At 29.7% G+C, this 22,016-nt stretch overlaps 1 protein-coding gene across 1 annotated transcript in view; it reads left to right on the plus strand.

The window, feature by feature from the left end:
• LOC107453597 (fibroblast growth factor 8) overlaps positions 1 to 22,016 on the plus strand; it is an 89,092-nt gene that overhangs the window by 38,502 nt on the left and 28,574 nt on the right. Inside the window, exon 2 of the mRNA XM_016070474.3 lies at positions 15,698 to 15,746. Within this exon, the coding sequence (XP_015925960.1) occupies positions 15,698 to 15,746 (49 nt within the window). The remainder of the gene's footprint in view (positions 1 to 15,697; positions 15,747 to 22,016) is intronic.

The following is a 22,016-nucleotide window of genomic DNA, read 5'->3' on the forward strand; positions in this document are numbered from 1 at the left end:
TCTACCCAGGATTTGTCTACCACCAGCCATCGCTGGGATTCGAACCTTGTTCGTCTCATTGGACGGTGAACTCTCTTTTCCCTGAGCCACAACGGCTCAATACCGTGTGTTTATTATTTGCTTCTGTTCTACTTAGCGTTTTAATATATCCTGTAATAAGTAACTGAGGCGTGGTAGCTCAGGGGATAGAGCGTTGTCTTTCCAAACAGGTGAGCCGGGTTCGAATATTCCAAGTGATCAATCTATGTCTTTCTTCTTTTTTCCCTTTGTTTGATTTTTCGAAAGGATAAACGTAGCATTTATTTTTGCATGAAATTTGAAAAAAAAAATCTTAAGTTATGAAAACGCTGCTTCAAAATCATTTTATAAAATTTGATTTAAAAAAATTTTGTGCAATGGAGAAAAAAAAATATATTTGTGTTCCTAAAGTTCAAGTTGTAAAATTCCTAGCGTGTTGACAACATAATTTAATGACTCGAAATCAATTGATATGTCATTAAGATATGTTTTAGGCACGCTTACTAATTTGTGTGTGTATTTTTTTAAATTATTTAAATTACTCAGTACTATATATAACATATTTTACCCTGCAAAATAAAGAGGAAGTCGATTTTCACCGGTCAAATGTTAATAATCACATAGTAGCTTTGGTGAATGTTCGAAATATTTGTCATATCTGATTTGATATTATTTTTTCGTTGATATTATTATATTTATTCGATATTTTAATATCTGCTGAGGATAGATTAGGAGAAACATCAGTGTTCGGAGTACTGGTTGAATGCATACTAGGCAGTTGCACTTGACCTTAAAAAAACTTTGATGTAGGGCATACCGGGCAATGACACTTAACTAGACCTAGTATATATTTACTAAACCGACTATGCGATTGTCAACATTCACCAGTAAGAAGTCAACAACCACCCATTTCTGTCGGTCATTCACAGTAACATACATTTTTAGAAAAAGTCGTATTTTTTATATTTTATGAGTGCGCAAAAGTTTGATAAGGCTTAATATAAAATTTTCCTACCAATTGATCCAAGTGCAGCAAATTTATTCATATTATCTTTGCGGTTTTTTTTATTAAGCAAAACATTAAAAAAAAAGGAGTTTTATCTAACATACATAAAAAAAGTAGCTTTTTATATCTATCTTTTATTGATATTCTCAACGATGAAATCTCCAAAATGATAATTGTGAGAAAAATGTTTATTTTCATTTCTCTTTTGCTTTATATTATTTCTAGTTTTTTTTTCTTTCGTTCGTAGTTTAATAGTTGTTGATCGTATTCAGAATGAATCTAGTTTTGTTTTGAGTTTTATTTTCCTTGAAAATGGTCAGTTTTTTTCACTGGAAGAATGTGGATGGAATCAAAATAAATAGCTGGCGAATTACAATTAAGTTTCCGATGATGTATAAGCCAAACAGATGCGGAAATTTCACGCAATTAATACCAGCTGAAAATGGAATTTCTCGGAAATATACATGTTATATATATTTTTTTAAATATTGTTTTAGTATTTTCCAATCAATTAGGCGTTACACTGTTAGAATTTTCATTCTAAAAAAATATTCGGCAGCAGTCTGCCGATCCAAAGCTTACGGTAAAGAACATTTTTTACCGTTACGGTTTTGAGAGTGTTTTCTAAAAACCACGAATACAAAATTTATGTGTTTTTTTTAAACCATTTACAACTAGCATGGTTTCCATACTGTAAAAAAGGAATTCAACTGATGTGCCCTAAATTCCTAGAAGTTTGACACCACACATATACGCGAGTCCTTTTCATATATAACATTTATAAGCTTGTTAAATATCTACCTTAGCTTTAGGAGTAAAACCATTTTCAGAGTTGGAATTCCCACTTCCTACGACCAAATTAAGCACGATCAAGTATTTTCATAAAAACAACAAAAAATTTATTCCCCATTGTTATTTGTCATAATAATTTTCATTTGCTTATTTTTGCTGATTTGACTAATGTTTTATTCGAATTTTTTTTTTATTGAATTGTAATTGACACAAAAACGAAATAAAAACTGAAAACATTTTATGTATTGGGGGGGGGGGGGGGGANTTGGGGGGGGGGGAGGTGATAATTCATGGGTAGTAATTTTTCCCATCGACTACCGGACACTGGCGATCAATAGAAAACTCTCTATCGGACGAAATAATTTTCCTTTATTTCATTCGCCCTAATATTCAGGTAAAAATACAACTCCTTCCTGAGCTTCCTTCTCTTAAGAGTCTAAGGCTTAGACCATCTAATTCCGGCAGTGACCATTTAACAAACACAGATGGCGCCTCATTGAATGATGACGTCAAAATTCCTTTTTCCGATAAGACATGATAGGGATAAAAATGGAAAGAAAAGAGAAAATAATTCCTGACGTCATCATCTGTACTCCTTTTTTTAATACAAATATAGATTCACCAGAGCTTTTTATAGCTCTGTCGCGTTCATTTATGTTTTTCAAACTCTTCCTTAAGTAAACTAATACCCAGGAACTTTTCAAAAAAAAAGGACCCCCTTTATCGTACCTCAACAACAATTGAATTTATAGAGGTCATTCTTTTCGAAGTTCTTCTTCTGTTCCATTAGGTTTTATCACATTTTAAGAGCATTAAGTTCTTTTTATGAAATAAATCAAAATTGCTCGTAAATTCATAAAAATGCTTTATTTAATCTAAATGTAAACTTTTTTTCTTCGAAATTTTAAGCTGTTAAGAATAAAAATTGTGACGCCTAAACGGTGATCTAACGGTCCACTAATTTTATACGCGTAATTTCTATCAAAATTTTATTGTAAGAACATAACTATTATTTACAATGAAGAACACTTGATGTTGAAAAGTAATTATTTTAAGTTTATTTTCAATAAATGAGAATTTAAAAAAACTAAATTATAAACTAATAATATTTAAAACTTAAAATTTCTATTATATTTATATCTTTAAATTTTATTTAGAATGATATCTGTTCCTAAAACTAAAATTAAAGTTAAAGTTAATTTGTTAAATAGTCTAAAAATTAAATATTTTATCAGTTTTCCAAAATTTTCTCTACAAAATACCTTAAGCTTTATGTTAATTATTACAATTTAAAAGAATTATTGCCACAAAAAACAGTGTACTCAGTATTAGTGTAGTGTTATTATTACAGATTTAAAAGAACTATTACAATATAGAGTTATATGCTGGGCTTTAAATTTCTAATTTATGTTTGTAAAATTTTAGATTTTTTAAGGGGGAGGTAACTTTATTTAAATTTGTTATTTCAATTTAAATTCTTTCAAATTTTATATTGTGCTAAATAATTTGCTTGCTTCAAAATATTGAATTTACTTCAAACTTTCTCCTTTCCAAACAAACTGAAAAGTTTTGTCGGTTTTCGCCTTCACAGAAAAGTGGAGATAACTTTTCCTTCTCTGATTGTTATAAATAAACGATTTTGTGTAGAATTTAAATGTTTTGAAAACAAACTTTTCTTTTTAATACAAAATATTTTCCAACGCTGCAGCGGCAGTATTTATTCTCACTTTATCATAAAAATTCTATTTAAAAATTGAGAATTTGATTGATGCATTTAAAAATAGAACGATCAAACAGCATGCAATAGGGATGTTTCCTAAGTTTGAAAAAATCGTGAATTGTATTTTATTATCCTTTCAAGTTTTTAATTCAGTTTAATTTTCTGAAAGAAATATTTAAAATGTTAATTGATTATGATTAATTGTTAATTAAATCAATCGAAGAATTAACCGTTAACTATTAATAACCGTTAACCGTCAAACGATGAACTTCTCAAGAGTAGGCACGTGTGGTGAAACTTTCTGGATAGTTACCATTTACCAGTTATCATAACTACTTATGGAGCGATTCAAGTTTAATTTACTTAAGGTGATTAATTATTACATTTTTCTAAGTAAAGAATTGTTTTCGTTAAAACGTTAAAAATTAATCCCAGCAATGGCTGGTCGATGCGAATTCCGCTTCCGGCTTGCCATGACCACAGTGCTGACGTAAAATATCCTCAGTGGTAGACGGATAATTGGTTAGAATCCACTTGCCGTCAGGCTAACCGTGGGAGGCTTTCGTGGTTTTTCTTTCCACGTAACGCGAATGCGGGTTAATGCCACCAAAAGATCCGCCACAAAGGCAAAATACCTCCAAGGAGTTCCCTTGTCTTCTGGATTGGATTCAAAATTACAAGGCTACGGAATTGAACATTAGTAGTCGTAAACCCAAAAATAATTGGGTAGGCTTTTGGACGTCGGTTACAGTAAGAAGTTGTTTTATTTTTAGAAAAATTTAAATTTTGATTATTTATATTGTTACAACTAGACAATTTATTGTATATGATATACAAATATAATTAACTATATTACTTGTCTATATAGACATACATTTTATTTATTTGCATGCATATATCTATAAAGGCAGTGGCAGAGATAGATGAATAAAAAATAACAATCTGCGGAAGGGGCGCAGTCTGTCGGCGCCATTGCAAAGAAAGGAATCATCCCCTCCTCCCCTTTTGTTTTGTTTATACTTTAATCCTTCTTCGCCCACGCTTCTTTTATTTATAACTTTTTTTTCTTCTTCTTTTTCTCTTTTGTGTGACGTCTTTGTAGATGTCTTTTTCATTATTGTTTGTTATTAAATATTCTTTTTTTTCTTTCTTTCCGACATTGGCTTCTTTTCCGGAGATCGAAGAATGTCACGAGCGCTGAGCGTGAGTTTGTAGTCGAGATGAGTACATCTTTCATGTCCGCCGGTTTCAATCTTCCTTGAGATATGTTTTTAAATTTTATGAATGAAGTAAATGCATTTTGTGAATTACTCTTGCTCAGTTAGCGTTCGTGACTCTTACATTTACGACAAATATTTAAATGCGCATCACTTTTTTCTTTTATCGCTTTTTTTTAAAAAATTTCGTTAATGAATATTGCTAAATTAAAATAACAATTCTTTTCATGAAGTTTATTATAAAAAAGTTGTTTTCTGAAGTTTATTTTATAACCGTCGTTGAAGAACCGACCTAATTTTTGGATTTACGACTACTAATGTTCAACTCCGTGGCCTTCTAATTTTGAACCCAATCCAGAAGACAAGGGAACTCCTGGATCAAGTATCGGGACAAATTTTGCCTCCATGGAGGACTTTTTGATGGAACTAACCCGTATTTACTTTACATGGAAAGGAAGACCACGAAACCTCCCACGGTTACCCTGACGGTAAAGGGACTCTACCCCATGATCCGTCTACCATTGAGGATATTTCACATCGACACTGTGGTCGGTGCAAGCTGGATGTGGCTTTGTTTCGACTAGCTATCTCTGGATTCGAACCCGGTTCACCTCATTGGAAGGCGAACGCTCTATCCCCTGACCATCGCGGCTCTTTTCTTTAGTTTAGAAATTATTACATAATGTTTTTTTTTTTTTTTTAAATTTTGTACTTGAAACACCCTGGAAAAACTCCGTATCAAATGACGATAAAAAGAGCCGACTTTTTTTTATCGTATTTTCCCTACCGTACTTTTTCCCAATAAAATTTATTATGATATATTTTTTGTGATTTAATATGTTATAAAAAGAAAATTGACTTTTATGACATAATTATATTGATATAAATGACTTTTGAAACTGAAGATATGTTTCATGTATTGTTTCTCTTTCATGTATTAAGAAATATTTTTAACAAAGTTTTTATTCTAATTTTTTAAGGGGTTAATATATTATATTAACCTTTTAACTTATTGATATAGATACTTGTTTTAATAAAAGTTTATTTTCATTGAATTTTTTCTAAAAGAAATAATTTTTTTCCGTTTCACGCATTTTAAAAGAAGTTCATATTTTTAAGATAAAGCTTTAAAATGATGGTACTTGTTCTTATTACTAACTAACATTTAAGACTAATATTATTCATATTGTAGGTCCATAGACTTGGCCCTCTATTATAACTGCTGCATTTTGCATACTTTTTTTTTCGCGTGCATTTTTAAAGTACGAAAAATAAATTTAATCTATGACAATTTACAAAATGTTAAGTTAATGCTTGTAATACCTATTTCTATTAGCTTAAAACTCAGAATAGGATACCTGCAAGTGACGTAGTCTGGGTATCTTGATCCTGATTGGTTGTTGAAACGTGGCATTTGTTTACGTTAGCAACTGTTCTTTCCATTCTATTTCGAGTGAGCCAAGCCCGTCAAGTATCCTTTCTCTTAAGTGACACATTCTTTATTCTTTCACAAAAATTCTTTCTTAATGATTTTAATTCTTTCACTCTATATTTACACAGAGACATGTGGAATATAAACAAACTAATTATACATCGAAGTAATTATACATTATACACTGTATTTAATTAGCTTATCGTTAATTATCATTCTACCTTAGGTAGAGAAACTTAGCTCAACTTTAATACGCCATTTTGTTGATTAACATTAGCTGGCTCTGTCGTCATGGGTCACATGTGTTGGTATGGGAGGTCTTGAAATACAAATACCCAATTCTATTTTCTTTTGCTTAGAAATGTAGCAGTTTGAAACTTTCAAGTCCTAAAGTTGCGAAATTATAAATTAAAGTTCTAACATTTACGCATGGAAGTTCTTTAAATTTAAGACTGAATTGGATTTCAATGGATCGAATAACTTGCATCATTCTGTACCCAAAAAGTGTCTTTCGTTGATTTAGTCATAACACTGAAAAATAAAAATTCGAGTCTAATCCATCAATTCTGGAAAGCTTCCGTTTTTCGTCGTACTCGTCGAATAACTCATCCGTCTTCAGAAGCAAACCAACTCTCTTCTCCCATGGGTTTTTTATTATTTTTTTGTCGTTATTCATTGTTGCGTTTTTCCTTTTTTTTTTCCTTCTCGCCCATAGGTTATTAAACAGGCGACGAATGTGAGAGATATTGGCGCCAGGCATGATTCTGCCTCACAAATGTCCCCGTCAGAATTATGTTGGCTAACGATATCGTTATTAATAAAACGGCACCAAAGTTATTTATGCGAGTTTTTGGTGTTTTTTTATTTATTTATTTCGTCGGGTTCTATGGGTGTGGTCCACTCCGGAGGTTAGACAAAGAAGTCATCTTCTTCGGTCTCGTCTGCCAAATAACCGAAGAGTTACGCGAGGGTTTTGAATTGACAGGTTGTTCCTTTTTTTTTCCACCACGAATTCCTCGGGAGATGAGAATTGTTCTTTTCTCGCCCTATTTACGAGCGTTAACATTTAAATTTTCACTGCTTGTATTTTTCATAAGCCCTGCGCAATTTGTTACAAATGCCTGTAATATTTGAAGTTTAAAAAATATATAATTACAGTCGAACCTCGATTTCACGAATTTTTCGATATCTCGAAGGAAAAAAAATTCCCTTCAAATTTCCTATACACTCAATGTTAAAAGAAACTTGATTTCTCGAAATTTTTTTTCTAATCCCTCGATAACTTATATCCCATAAATAGTGTAGATTTTTTTTTTTCTGAAAATAAAAAAATATTCCGAAAATCAATTCTCATAATCATAACCAATTCTCAAACAAGCATTTTCTGCAGTAGACACTGTAAGGAGATTTACTGAGAGGCAGCCGAATATGTCAGAGGAGACATTTAAAGCTATAGTCCACTTAGAAAGTGTTATGGATAAACTTACTTACGCATCTCTAAAGCAAACAACAATTGAATCTTTTCAAGTGTCAAAATTGTTTTTAGAATAAATATGGAATAGTAAATAAGGTATGTAAAGAGCATTTTTCTTTATTCTTCCATCCATTATGCGCGATTTTCGATAATTCGAATTTTCGGTACCTCGAATTTTTTCACCTCTCCCTTCAAGTTCGAGATATCGAGGTTTGACTGTATTTTTAATGGCCTAACTTTCTGAAACTTTTAATTTCCAAACATTTTAACTACGGAAAAATGGCTCTTTTGGTGCAAAAAACCCAACTATTTAGACTACACTGTAAAAAATTCCGAATCAAATTGCGGTATAAAATACCGGTATTTTTTTACCGCAAAATCCAGTTGGTCCCGGAAACATGGTTACGAGACGAAAATTCTGATATATTATAATTTTTACAGTAATAATTACCGTAAAATCACCGAATCAGTCTAATTCATTAAACATTACTGTAAAATTTACGGTATAAGATTTTACGGTATAAGATTTTACGGTAAAGTGGAATTAACGGATTTTTTTAAATCAAAATAAATATAAATTTTCTATCGTAATTGTTTATGATTTTTACAGTGATAATTACCGTAAAATCACCGAAACAGTCTAATTCATTAAACATTACTGTAAAATTTACGGTATAAGATTTTAAGGTAAAGTGGAATTAGCGGATTTTTTTTAATCAAAATAAATATAAATTTTCCATCGTAATTGTTTATAATTTTTACAGTAATAATTACCGTAAAATCACCGAATCAGTCTAATTCATTAAACATTACTGTAAAATTTACGGTATAAGATTTTACGGTAAAGTGGAATTAACGGATTTTTTTTAATCGAAATAAATATAACTTTTCGATCGTAATTGTTGATCGTGACTAATTATTTTTTAATGATCTAGAAATAATTTCTAGATTAATTCTTAGTACGATAATTTCTAGAAATAATTTCTAAAGGTACCCTATAATTTCTAGCATCTAGAAATAATTTCTTAATACACATAATAAATTAACAACAAAGCCCTTCGTTTTGAATAATATTAAAAATCACAAACATAGTAATAACAAAATAATTTTGAAGCAAAAAATAAGTTTTCTATTGAATGATTCAAGTGATTCTAATATCAGAAATGCCAATTAAATACTCTACTGAAATTTTCAACATAAATATTAGTAAAGGTAATAAAAAAATATTGAATCGGTCATATTATTTTTAACGATATGACTTTGAATATAAGGATAAATTTCATATGAATATTCGATGGATTACCTGCATTTGCCCTGGGCAGTTCTATAGGAGGAATTTTATCTTTTTTAACCATTAAAAACTGAAACCGGTTTCAAAAGTATTCTTAATTCAGTTTTAAAAATTTAAAAACAGTAAAAAAATATCACAGAATTTTAATTTTAAAGCTTTTTTAATTGAATTAGTTTCAAATAAGATAAATTACTAATTAATTCGCCATTAAAATCCGTTATTTACGTGGACAGTTAATTTATTTGAAACAAATGCAAATATGTTAATATTTGTGTTGTAGTTCTTACCAAATACTTTTTTAGCACTATTTAAATGCTTTCGTCCATTTATTTTAGCTTAATTTGATCTAACTAATACTATTAAATCGTAAGTATGCGATTAAACAGAATTAATATACCGATATCCTTTTTGAATATTATTAGCATTAACTAATTAGACAGAAATTATTATTTGCTAAATCTTTTGACAGAATAATGGGTTATACAACATGCATCGACTAACAACGAAATAATATCTTTCGCTGAAGAAGTAATATATACAACTGCGAACAACCTACATTCTTTAAGTCTGAAAATGAATGAATAAAATATCGTTTTCATCTTTAAATATGAATGAAGCTGTCGAATGCCGCTTCCAGTCTTAAAACATTACAGTTGCAGTGAAATAACTGTATGAGTAAATCGGGAGGCGCGACAGATAATTTATTCCTCTATAATAACTTCATTCATTTTGGCAGCAGCTGACAAATATTGTTGGCGGGAAACAGGTGTAAGTGCTTTAATGTTTACTCTAGTGATAGATCAAGGTTAATCTCGTTAATGTTGGGAGGAAAATTCGCTATAATTTTTCATATTGGCAGGTCTTGAGGCATGATCCTAAGAAATTATTAACGATCTCTATCACGCCGTTTCTGTAGCATGAGAAGATTTTTTTTACTGATATATTTTTAATTAGAAAATTGTTCCATTTCTGTACAAAAAGTTGACAAAAATTTATTTGATAGTTTAGGTGAAAATTAAAGAATTTTCGCTCTAGAGCGATGGAATAAATAGATATGGATTTTTATATAGAACAGGGGAACCATAAATATAACATCGTTCTGATTAATTCATTTATTTTAGACAGCTCGTTTAATGAAACTAAAAAAATTCTGATTCGTTCATTAGTTTTTGACAGCTCGTTTTATAAAACTCAAAAATTCTGATTAATTCATTTACTTCAAACGGTTCATTTCATGAAATTAAAAATTCTGGATTAATTCATTCATTTGTGACGGCTTATTTAATAATATTCACAGTTATTGGTTAATTTATTAAAATTGTTATCTATTTATATTTTTCACACTCTTCGTTTATAACGTCGACTATTTTCGCAACTTAAATCAAATTTTAAAGATTTAACAATAAATTAGGATGAATTACGGATGGTATTTATTTTTCTATGTTCCTTTTTTTCAACTTACATTTATTTTTTTAATTACTTGCGAAAATAGAAATAAGTATATTTGTGCATTAACCGTAAATGGCATTAAGAACATGAAAAATATAGCTTAAAATATATAAATGATTAAATGCAGCCTTTTAAGTTTTGTGTCTGTGTTAAATAGTGACGCGTTATGTTTTCATGCTTTAAGGTGCTAATTCGTGGTTTTGTGTTCTTTTATGTGTTCTTGTTGGTTTCTCTATGGTTTTCCTGTGCATTATTATGCGTTAGTTCTTTCATTTTTTTTTCTTAATTTGTTTTTGTTGATTTTTTCATGCTTCTTTTCCCTTTAATATATAGGTTCTTGTTGAGTTCCTTCATGGTTTTCTTGCTTTCCCCCCCCCCCGGTTTCTTTTACGGTTTTCTTGCGTTTTTTGTGTGTTATCGTTAATTTTTTTCGTGATTTTCTTGCGTTTTTGTGTGTTCTCGTTGAGTCTTTTTTACGGTTTTCTTGTGCTTTTTGGTGTGTTCTTGTATTTTTTCTGCGTGGTTTTCTTTGCTTGTTTTTATCTGGTTTCTGCATGGTTTTCCTTCGTTTTTTTTTTTTTTTTTTTTTTTTTTTTTTTTTTTTTTTTTTTTTTTTTTTTTTNTTCTGCATTATTTTCTTACGTTTTTTGTGTGCGTTTTAATAAGGGTTATTTCATAATTTGCTTGCATATTTTTGTATATATTTGCTAGTTCTTTAAAAGTGTTTTATTTTTTAATTGTTCCAGTTGATTCCCTCTTTTTTTAGGAGGAGGACTTTTTATTAGTTTACTTTGTGTTCTTGGGGGTCCTTTCATGATCTTCTTGTTCTCGTTGGTTCGTCCTTCCAAAAATAAAACGTCACTTGTTGATTAGAACGAAACTAAGCAACATACCTTAGCTATCTTATTTCTCTAAGGTGACATCACGCGTCAAAGTTTGACAGGTTTTTCCCATTCGTCCCGCATAATGAAGTGGCCGAATGAGCTCTTATAAATCTTAAGTTTCGATATCATTCGCTTTGCAATGTTCTCTGGCAAACTTTATTTCCTCAGTCAGTTAACTTTACGTAAACAACCTTTAACACAATGTTCATTGACATCTCTTCCTTATCGCTTGACATCTTTCTACCTCAAAAGATGAGTGGCGAAAATGCTCTTAAAAAAAAATTCCTTCCTTCATCTTTCTATCTGAGTCGGGGGTTGGCGGCAGCAGAGAAGTAGTACAGGTAGGAGAAAAAGGAAGATAACTACCTGTAGGAAATAATTGAGCTTGTTCTAAATCATCAGGCGGTAGATTGCAGTCAATTAAAGGACTGCTGAACTTGCCTATTAAAAAGTTGGAACCAATGATAAAAGACCCCGAGAGTTATAAATCATTCCTGAGAGGTTGTCTCTTATTTCACAAGTCCTTTTCAAGCCTTTATTGATAAAATAAGATGATAAAAACTGAGAGGCTATTAAAAATACTTCATTATTATTAAAAGAATCTTTAGATCAGCGGTTTGTAATTTTTTCTTCCGTCTACGGAACCCTAAATAATCGACCTTCTTCCGGCGGAACCCCAGACTTAAGAAATAAAGTTTATTAAGGCAATTGTGAACATTACAACCCATAGAGGCTAAAAATATTTGATGAGAAAAATGAAGATTTTTCATTATTTTTTTAAAATTAGGTTTTATTAATTAAATTAATTCTTAAATTAGGTTTTATGTCTGCTAGTTTAATTTGCAGTCTTTGTGCTATAGTCTAGTTATGAATTTATTTTAGGTATATATATGTTACTGTAAAATTGGTGGTTGTTAACTCCTGCTGGTGAATGTTGACAATTACATAGTCGCTTTGGTAAATGTCCGAAATATATACTAGGTCTAGTGAAGTTCCTCTGCCCGGTATACCCTACTACACTGATGTTTCTTAAGGTTCAGTGCCACTACCCGGAATATATTTGTCCAGTATACCCTACACTGATGTTTTTTAAGGTTCAGTGGCACTACCCGGTATACATTTGCCCAGTATACCCTGCACGGATGTTTCTTAAGGTTCAGTGCCACTACCCGGTATACATTTGCCCAGTATATTTGCCCAGTAGGGTAAACTGGACAAATATCAGTGTAGGGTACTACACTGATGTTTCTTAAGGTTCAGTGCCACTACTCGGAATATATTTGTCCAGTGTACCCTACATTGATGTTTTTTAAGGTTCAGTGCCACTACCCGGTATACATTTGCCCAGTATACCCTACACTGATGGTTTTTAAGGTTCAGTGCCACTACCCGGTATACATTTGCCCAGTATACCCTACACTGATGTTTATTAAGGTTCAGAGCCACTTCTCGGAATATATTTGTCCAGTATACCTTACCCTGATGTTTTTAAGATTCAGTGCCACTACCCGGTATGCATTTGCCCTGTATACCCTACACTGATGGTTTTTAAGGTTCAGTGCCACTACCCGGTATACATTTGCCCAGTATACCTTGCACTGATGTTTTTAGGGTTCAGTGCCAATACCCGGTATACATTTGCCCAGTATACCTTACCCTGATGTTTTTTAGGTTCAGTTGTGAAGTTGTCCGGTACTCCGGACACAGAGGTTTCTCCTATTCTATCCTCAGCAAATATTAAAATATCGAATGAATATAATAATATAAGCGAATAAATTAATATCAAATCGAAAAAACAAATATTTCGGACATTCACCGATGCGATTAGTGAGTGATTGTCGATATTCACCGGGGAAAGTCGACATTCTTTTGATTTCAATCATTCAAGGTAACATGTACATGAGATGGAAATATGTATGAATAAAATGAGCCGAATTATGGCTGATTTCAAAATTGAAACTTAAAACAACGGCTATAGATGTTGCAAATGGTTATTAGGAAAACATATTTATTAAAGAATTAAATTATTTTATTTTGATTTAAGAAGCGCGATAGGAAATATAATAATGCAGTATTTAATTAATACTTGTATTTTTTTTTTCCTAATATATTTTCTCCTACTTCTACGCCAGCGAATGTCAAGTTCACGTATAAAACCTGCTTTAGAAGTATATAATTTACATAAGAAAGCTTTTTTTTTTACCAATAACTAATAAGGAACTAATCGTTGCGCGAGTGTTTAAATAGAGAAACGTAATAGAAATTTCTTTTGCAATCATAAACTTGTTCAGAAATTAACTTCTTTAAATATAGGAAATTTTATTAAAAGTAATAAAAATAAATCATTATAGCAATTAAGATTTTCTAACACCTCTCTGTGCTACGGATGATGGCCCAACAACATCGCTCCGTAATTTCCCTTCTCCGCAAGCACGGTATCAAAGCAGAGAAAACACTTATACAGTATTCACAGCACTCCTTTTCTAATCTTTTCGTCTCGACCATTCAAACATAGTAGGGTAATAATAATAAGCATAATAATAACGTAGTAATAATAAACCGTGCAAAATAATTTTCCCTCTGATGTATATTTACTTTCAGCGTTTCTTAACAAATGAACATTTTTCTATTATTATAAGGATGCATATTTAATTTATTCTTTTAAGAAAAGGGACAAAATTGTAACAAATCGTGAAATTAATTTCTGGATTAAAAAGTAAATAAAGCGAATGTTAACTCCACAAAAAGACAAAAAATGACCCCAAGTTTGCCAAGTTTTAGGGGTGCAATACACGTTATGTGTAAAAAAAAAGGATCAAAGTTAACCGTTTTCGTGGGCTTTTAGTGGGGTGTTATTTTATAAAATTATTTTTAGTTACATTGAATAACAAAATTCACTAAAATATCGTAACGAATTGTGGTACTTTAACTTCTGCGCAAGTATTCCCTCCCATCCAACTATTCTTTTTATTTACACAAAACAAAATTGACTTTCACGCCCCCCCCCACCACAAATAAAATTTTAAAAAATTTGATCATAAATAAAATAAATAAACAATTAATTGTTGAATTTCTTTATGCTCGACTTGAAGTTGAAAAATTTCATTTCAAATGGAGTTAGTGAAAATAAACATTAATCACTTTGATAAACTGCCATTATATATTCAATAAAAGTTAGTCAAATCATTGAGAAACGAAATCCTTCAATGCCGATAAACTTGATTTATAAATCATTATACCGTCCTTATAAAAAAAAAACGCTGTATCATTTTAAATCCAAGATTTCCACCCATTCATTTTACTGACAAATTTCTCTTTTATTTTCACTTTTAGGGTATTTTTCTTCTCGATTTATCTTCTCTGTTGGGTGTAATATCTTTTGATACAATGTAACATAATGTTTGGGAAGAAATCTGACACGCGTTAATACTATGAAGAAAAACACTTAGTCTTGCGAAATTAGAAAGTTCGTCAACATCTTATTTTACTGATAAGAAACCTGTGTGGAATATTTTTGCGTCGTATCGTTTGGTTGCTCTTCGGAAATTCAATCTTTTTGTGAAGCTCGATATTCCATAGCCTGCTTGTTTTGATCCATTTTGTGGGAAATTAGTTATTTTATTTTATACTACTAATGTTTAACTCTGTAATTTTGAACCCAATCCAGAAGACAAGGGAACTCCTAGATCAGGAGATATTTGCCTTCGTGGAGGACTTTTTGATAGAACTAACCCCCCTTTGCGTTACATGGAGAGAAAATCATGAATACAAATACAATCGCTGGGATACAAACCCGGGCACTCCATTGGAAGGTGAACGCTTTCTCCCCCACTTCTCCGAAATTAGTTATTGAATATAAAAATCTTAATTAAGTTTTCTTTCTAAGCATTGTTAAACTCATCAAAGGTAAGTAAAAGGAAGTCTTCGGGGGGCCATCCTGCAGATGTATGATTACAAACTTTTACACTAAATCGTCAATACATTGATTCGCGTTCAATTGTTTGCAATTATTCGCAGATTATTTAAATTTGAATAGTTTTGCTTAGTAAGCAAATTTTTTCGTTCTTTGTCTACTCATCATGAAAGAAAAAAAAGGGGAGATAAGTGCTAAATCCTAAGACATCATTATTTGTTTTAATTATCGTAGTAGCGGTATTTTAAAGGTATCCTTACGATTTATCGTATTTACGATAATTATCGTATACTATATTATGATAAGCGTTAATAAATTTCATGTGGGTAAAGGAAATACTGACCTTTATAAAATAAGTTTAATATCTTGGCATAGTCCTGAAGTATCGTTAATTTATGATGTTATTTCGATATCTTAATGATGAGTGTATTATTTTGTGCTATACATTCCTTATAACCATGCGTACAGTAATATTTATATTTTTTGTTCTTTTTTTTTTAGGTTACTACAGATTGCCTCCCTAGCGTACCTGTGTAGTTTTTTTAAAATGGTAAGATATATGTGTTCTTTTTTCGATTCCCATATAAATTATGAAATATATTTTAAATGTATTAAGTATCGTAAGAAAATTATTAAAAAGACAAGAAAAAATTTCCTATTATTTTTTTTTACAATCGTCAATTTATTGTTTTAATTGCCTTACGCAGTCAAGAATTAAGGATCAAATTATGGTATTAAGTACTGACCCCCTGAGGGCCGGTATTCATTACCGGAATGTTTTTAAAGTTAATTTATTTTTAAATAATTTATTTGCTTGAACAAATGCTTAATTAAAAAAAGTTTTAACTTAAAAAAAATTATATGCTTATTTTGTTACTATGTTACTTTTTTATAATTCAATTAGTATAGTTATATTTCAATTGAATATATTTTTTATGCTAAAAAGAAATTTTTTTTCTTAACTTAACAAAGTTTATTTTATATTTATTATTCGATTAGTGTTGCATTGATTGCTTCATTTTTTACTTAAATAATCTAATTTATTTTAATACATTTTTTAAGTTAAGCATTTAAAAAAACATGTTTCTTAACTAATGTTTCCTTTTTATTTATAATTCAGTTAGTATAGTATTGATTACATTATTTTTTTTAAATTTAATAATTTATTTTAATTGTGTACATTTTTTCGCTACACATTTTACGAAACATAATTTTAATTTAATCATTTTAATAAAAACGTTCAAGATTATGATTGTTTCTAAATTTAAGACGGGGGGGGGGAACATTGTTCAATTATTTGTTGAAACCGTCTTAATTCCGAACTCAGTTTACGAGGCTAAAAGCAATTAAGACACCCTACAACGTCCCATAAAACCATTATTGAATGTCATAAAAAATATAAAACAACTAAATAACGATGTATACAAAGACGAGCAATAAAGAAAGAAAGATTTGAATGAAGTAAAAAAGAACAAAGCATAAAAAAAATGCACATGGATTTCGTCACAATTATATGATATTGCCACTCGTTAAAATAGAAATAAAAGGTGTCGTCTGCATCCCAGGATAGTTATCTGTAACCGAATCAGCTGTTGAGCGATAAGTTTATTATATATTATATAATAAAAAAAATTACGTTCGAAATTATCTGCCTCCGAGAGAATAGTTATTAGGAAGTTTATCAATGACACAGTAGGCGGTTTGTCGCGTATAAAATTATTGGCTACATTGTGAGAAAGAGTGTGTTTATCGTATTGGTGCGTGGAAATTCCATTTGTTCTATTCATTTACGCTAATTATTTTGATACTTTTTTAGAAGTCGTTATTAGTGGGAAAGTGTTTAACACTTGCTTAAGTGCCATTTGCTGCTGAATTTTTTATACACCTTCTTTCGTTATGAAATTATATATAGTTAAAACAATTCAAAGAGTTATGGATTTATGAAAAAAATAAGCTTAGACACATTTTGGTTAAACAAAAACATTTGACTAGAGTTATGGATTGATTAAACAACTGATTTTCTTAATTAATATTATACAAATTAATATTTTTACGTTATTTGTTTTTATGTATTTTTTTTCCATCAAAATAAGTACGTATGTAAATAATACAGGGTGCGTAGCGTTTTTTAAAAAGTGCTTAAAGGTGCTTATTTTCGATTTTTAAAAGCCCTTAAAGGTGCTTTTTTCATTGGGTGTTTTTAAAAAGTGCTTGATTTTCCATTTTTCAAACTGAGATTTTCCCTTTACCATGTTGATTTTTGTTACGTATAATGCAAAGAGACTCAATTTACATAGTTCTATTCAACGTTTTCACAGTTAATTCAGCCCCAATCTCTTTCGGCGTATTGTCAGTCCGTAGAGTAGGAAAATGCCATTCGTTTTACGTGATTCAAAATTTCATGATTTTTGACAATTGTCAAAAACAATGCCAAAAGGTNTTTTTTTTTTTTTTTTTTTTTTTTTTTTGACCTGATGGTTAAAACAAGATAAAACTGTCAGTTAACTTTCCAACCGTGCCTAATTATGATATTTTTTTTAAAGCGCTTAAAAATATTTTTTGAGTGCTTGAAAAGTTCTTAAAAGGTGCTTACTTTTTGTCGAATAATTTAGCTGCGCACCCTGTAATAATAATACAACGTTATCATTATTCTCACTAATGTCATGAAATACATAATTAAAATTTGCAAATAAAATTTAAAATATTATCTACACTGTTAGAAAAATCACGAAAAAATTGGTTAAATGACAATTAATTAATTGTTATTTTACCATATTTAACCAAAACAGTCAAATTATCATAAGAAAGATGGTGTGCAAACAGTTAACTGTAATAAAAAGTCGTTTATTGACTATTTCCACCTATTACGGTTAAACAACCAGATTTTTATCTGCATCCTACCTTCTGTTCCCTTCAGCAGCTTAGGTGAGGGGGTTAATCTGTCAATCTCATGACGACAGGCTAAATTGGGGGGGGGGGCGGTCAGAATCGTTGCGTTGACGCCCCGGTATTTCTTCCATTCCTTGGAACACATGGAGGATTTCCTGTTTCTCACAATAGACGGCACAATGAAGTAAACTAATTAGTCCACATTTTATAATTCATTTGGCGAAACACAACTCAACCACAACGTAACTCCAACTTCCATTACCTAATGAAAAGTCTGATTCTAATGCCCAGTTAAATTTCATTTTTACGGTTTTAAAACCATGCTAGTTTACAATAATTAAAAGATTGCGCAGTTTTGTATTCATGGTTTGTTAACATCGTTATTCATCGTTTAAAACTAGTATGTTTTAAACGGTTTCTAACATTTCTGACCGTAAACTTAACGGTTTATTGGGTGTATATACTGCTGCCTATCATTTTACCGTAATTTTCGAATGAAAATTTTAACAGTGTATGACATGAGTTTTGTTTTTGAACTGTTAATATAAGTTAGAGTAATTAGAGCGACATGTGAGAAAGGTGTTTGCGTGACATGTGACATTCGAAATATTTTCAACCGTAATAAAGAATAAAATTTATTGAATACACATATGTCTTTTTTTTTTCAGAAGTTTTAATTAAAAGAAAAATTAAAAATAATCAATATATTTACGTGATATAAAATTTCAGTTAGAAATTAGTAGAATATTTGAAAAAAAGTGGATGAAACAGAATTTCAGTTAGTCTATTGGAATTCCAGCCAAAAAATCGCCAATGAATCTAAATCATTCACACACTTTCTTTCATTCTGAGAAGAAAAAAAGAGTATTTTATCATCGTTGTCAAATATCCTTATAGGGAAAAATAGTAATGAAACAAATGATATGCGCATCGTGACCTTGATATGTCAAGTAACTTGACTCTTTTCACTGCTTCGGCATTTCTGGTAAAAAATTTTCCTCTCTTCTCTTGTGACGTTTTTATTTTATTCCTCAACACGCAAGTTGATGGTTAATTGTATTCCATTAATGCTGTTTCAAGTGTTTAATGTATTATAACTATTCTGATAGTAATAAAAAAGAACCGAAACGGGAACAATAATAGATTATACAAAAAGGAACTTTTTAATTTAATCTTTCAGTTCAATATTTGAAGAGAAATTTTAATCAAAATGAAAATAAATATTGTGGAAATTAGAAATTAAAATAAATATTGTCTTAAAATTTTATCTATGTATTTTGAAATAATTTTATTTATTTTTATTATTCGATCGTTTGTTCGATCGATATTATTCGATCTTTATTTTTATTATTATTCGTTCAGCTCTACGACTTGAAGCCTTCGATCACTGACTTAGGCGCTGGTCCGCATTTGATCTTTATTTATTTAATATTTAATACTTGACATTTTATTTATTTAATATTTAATTTCTTAGTATGCTCATAATTTTTGCTTTAGCGCAAATCGTTCTTATCTTTGTTTTATTAAGTCTATCGTGAAGGCAACTTAGTCTCGATATCTGGCTCGAGTTTCTTCCTTTCTTTCATTTCTTCTGTAATTTTTCTTCCATCACTTGAAAATACTGATTTGATACATCAATATATAATTGTATAAGCTTTTCATTATAATTTTACAAGCGTCTTATTATATATAATTTGACTTTTAAGTAAAATTTCTGCTGAAAAAATGAATAATTTCATGAAAGAATTATAAATTCAGAATTAGCTTAGATAATTTCTGCAAAGAAAATTGCTTGAAGACGGAATAATTTTATGAATTCTGAATTAGCCTTTTAAAATAATTTTCTGCTGCGAAGTTACCAGAAACTGGAATTATGTCACGAAAGCTTTATGAATTCAGAATTAACTTTCCAAGATTATTTTCTGCTAAAAAAAAGTTACTAGAAAACGGAGTAATTTTATTTAAGCATTATGAATTTAGAATTAGCTTTTTAAAATAATTTTTTGTTACAAAAATTACTAGAAAATGAAATAATTTCATGAAAGGATTATCGTAATAAATTCAAAATTGACTTTCTATTATAGTTTTCTGGGAAGAAAATTATTTGAAGACGGAATAATTTTATGAACGTATTATGAATTCAGAATTGGAAATTTTATTCTACGAAAATTACTAGAAAATGGAATAAAGTTATGAAAGCAATATAAATTCCTAACTGACTTTATGACATTATTTTCTATTACGATTCTTACTAGAAGATAAATAATTTCATGAAAGCTTTATATTGTCCCAATTGGCTTCCTAATATAATTTTCTGCTATGGAAATTACTAAAAAACTAAATAATTTGATGAAGGAATTAAAATTTAGAATTAATCTTCTAAGAAAATTTCTTCTTAGGAAAATTGCTTGAAGCGAAATATCTCATAAAAGCAAAAAACAGAATAGGCCATCTAAAATAATTTTCTGCTACTGAAAAAAGTTTTTTTTTTTTTTTTCTTCGTGGATTTCAAAGCAAAAATCATTAAAAATAATATTTTCTTTTTATCGGAAGTTGAAGGGAATTAAAGTGCCAAAAATCTATCAAACTGCAAAATTTAAAAACAATCTAAAATCTATAAAACCACTTCGGAATTGTTCTCTTTCCTATTTAGTCTTTTGTTGTTTCCTTTTTATAATTTAATAAAAATATTTTTTCGAAAATTGTTCCACTAAGAGAATAAAAAAATAAAATATTTCACCCTTTTTAAGAACATGAATGAAATTCCTTAAAAGTAAGTGCGTGATATTGGCGCTGTTTTTTTTAAAGATATATAGTAATTCATACCTTCTTTTAAGGTGAAATTCGGAAATAACCAATCGGATAGATATAAAAAAACGCCTATTTTTTATTCTTTTTCAATCCTTTATTCCTGGCATTCCTCTTGTTTCAATTGTTTCACACCATCATAATTTAATATTTAATACCTTTTGAAGCCTCGACCGTTTTAACCATAGCGATTGATATCCCAGGAATAATCGGAGATGACTTTTTTTTTATTGACATTTTTTCAAAATTAACTGTCGTGACTGCAGACAAACAAAAGTGCATTTTTAAGATATCAAAGAGTGCCTGTGTTATTGAGAATACGCTATAAATACTGAAAGGTGAAAATATATCTCGTCAATTTTTATCCCTTTGAAAACAATAGAACCAATTCTCAGTTATCAAAAACAGAATTCCATTTTTCTCTTGTAAGACAATATTTATAACCTTTGTCTTCCAAAAGCTATTTACTATTCTTAACCCTTTGACGTAGACTTTTTATTAAGCATATTTTTCATTATTTCGTAGAAAAATTTAGGCCATTCATTATTTTGTATTAATTTTAAACAAAACAAGTGAAAAATATTTTATTTAGCATTTTAATAATTTATGATTATGAAATGCAGCATGAAACAGCTCTGTCACAGAGTAAAGACATATCTATTCTTTCCTTTTTTTTATAAATTATAAAGATATTTAAAATATTCAAAAAATGTGAGTGCATAATATACAGCTTTAAGGTCCGATGCGGCCCTATTATGGTAAATGTGTGTCCTGCTAGACGAAATGAATAAATAAATTAACTACGTATCTTGCTGACGAAAAATTTGTTATTGTTCCTGAAATAAATTTCAATATTTAAAAAAATATATATATAGATTGAAACTAAAGTAATAAAGAATTCTAAAATGCAGAAGAATCATATATTTTTTGCTATTTTGAAATTTTAAGTCGATGTTTTCTTTACAAAAAAAATGACTATTTATTTTATTGTAGAAATAATAACGTGTGTGAAACTGCAAATTTATTTATTTATTTATTATTTTTTTTATTAGTTTATTGTTTGTTTTTCGTATTTTATTTTATTTATTTATTTTTGAAAATTATTATACATATACCTAAATGC

This window comes from Parasteatoda tepidariorum, chromosome 10 (genome assembly GCF_043381705.1).
Source record: "Parasteatoda tepidariorum isolate YZ-2023 chromosome 10, CAS_Ptep_4.0, whole genome shotgun sequence".
Taxonomy (NCBI): domain Eukaryota; kingdom Metazoa; phylum Arthropoda; class Arachnida; order Araneae; family Theridiidae; genus Parasteatoda; species Parasteatoda tepidariorum.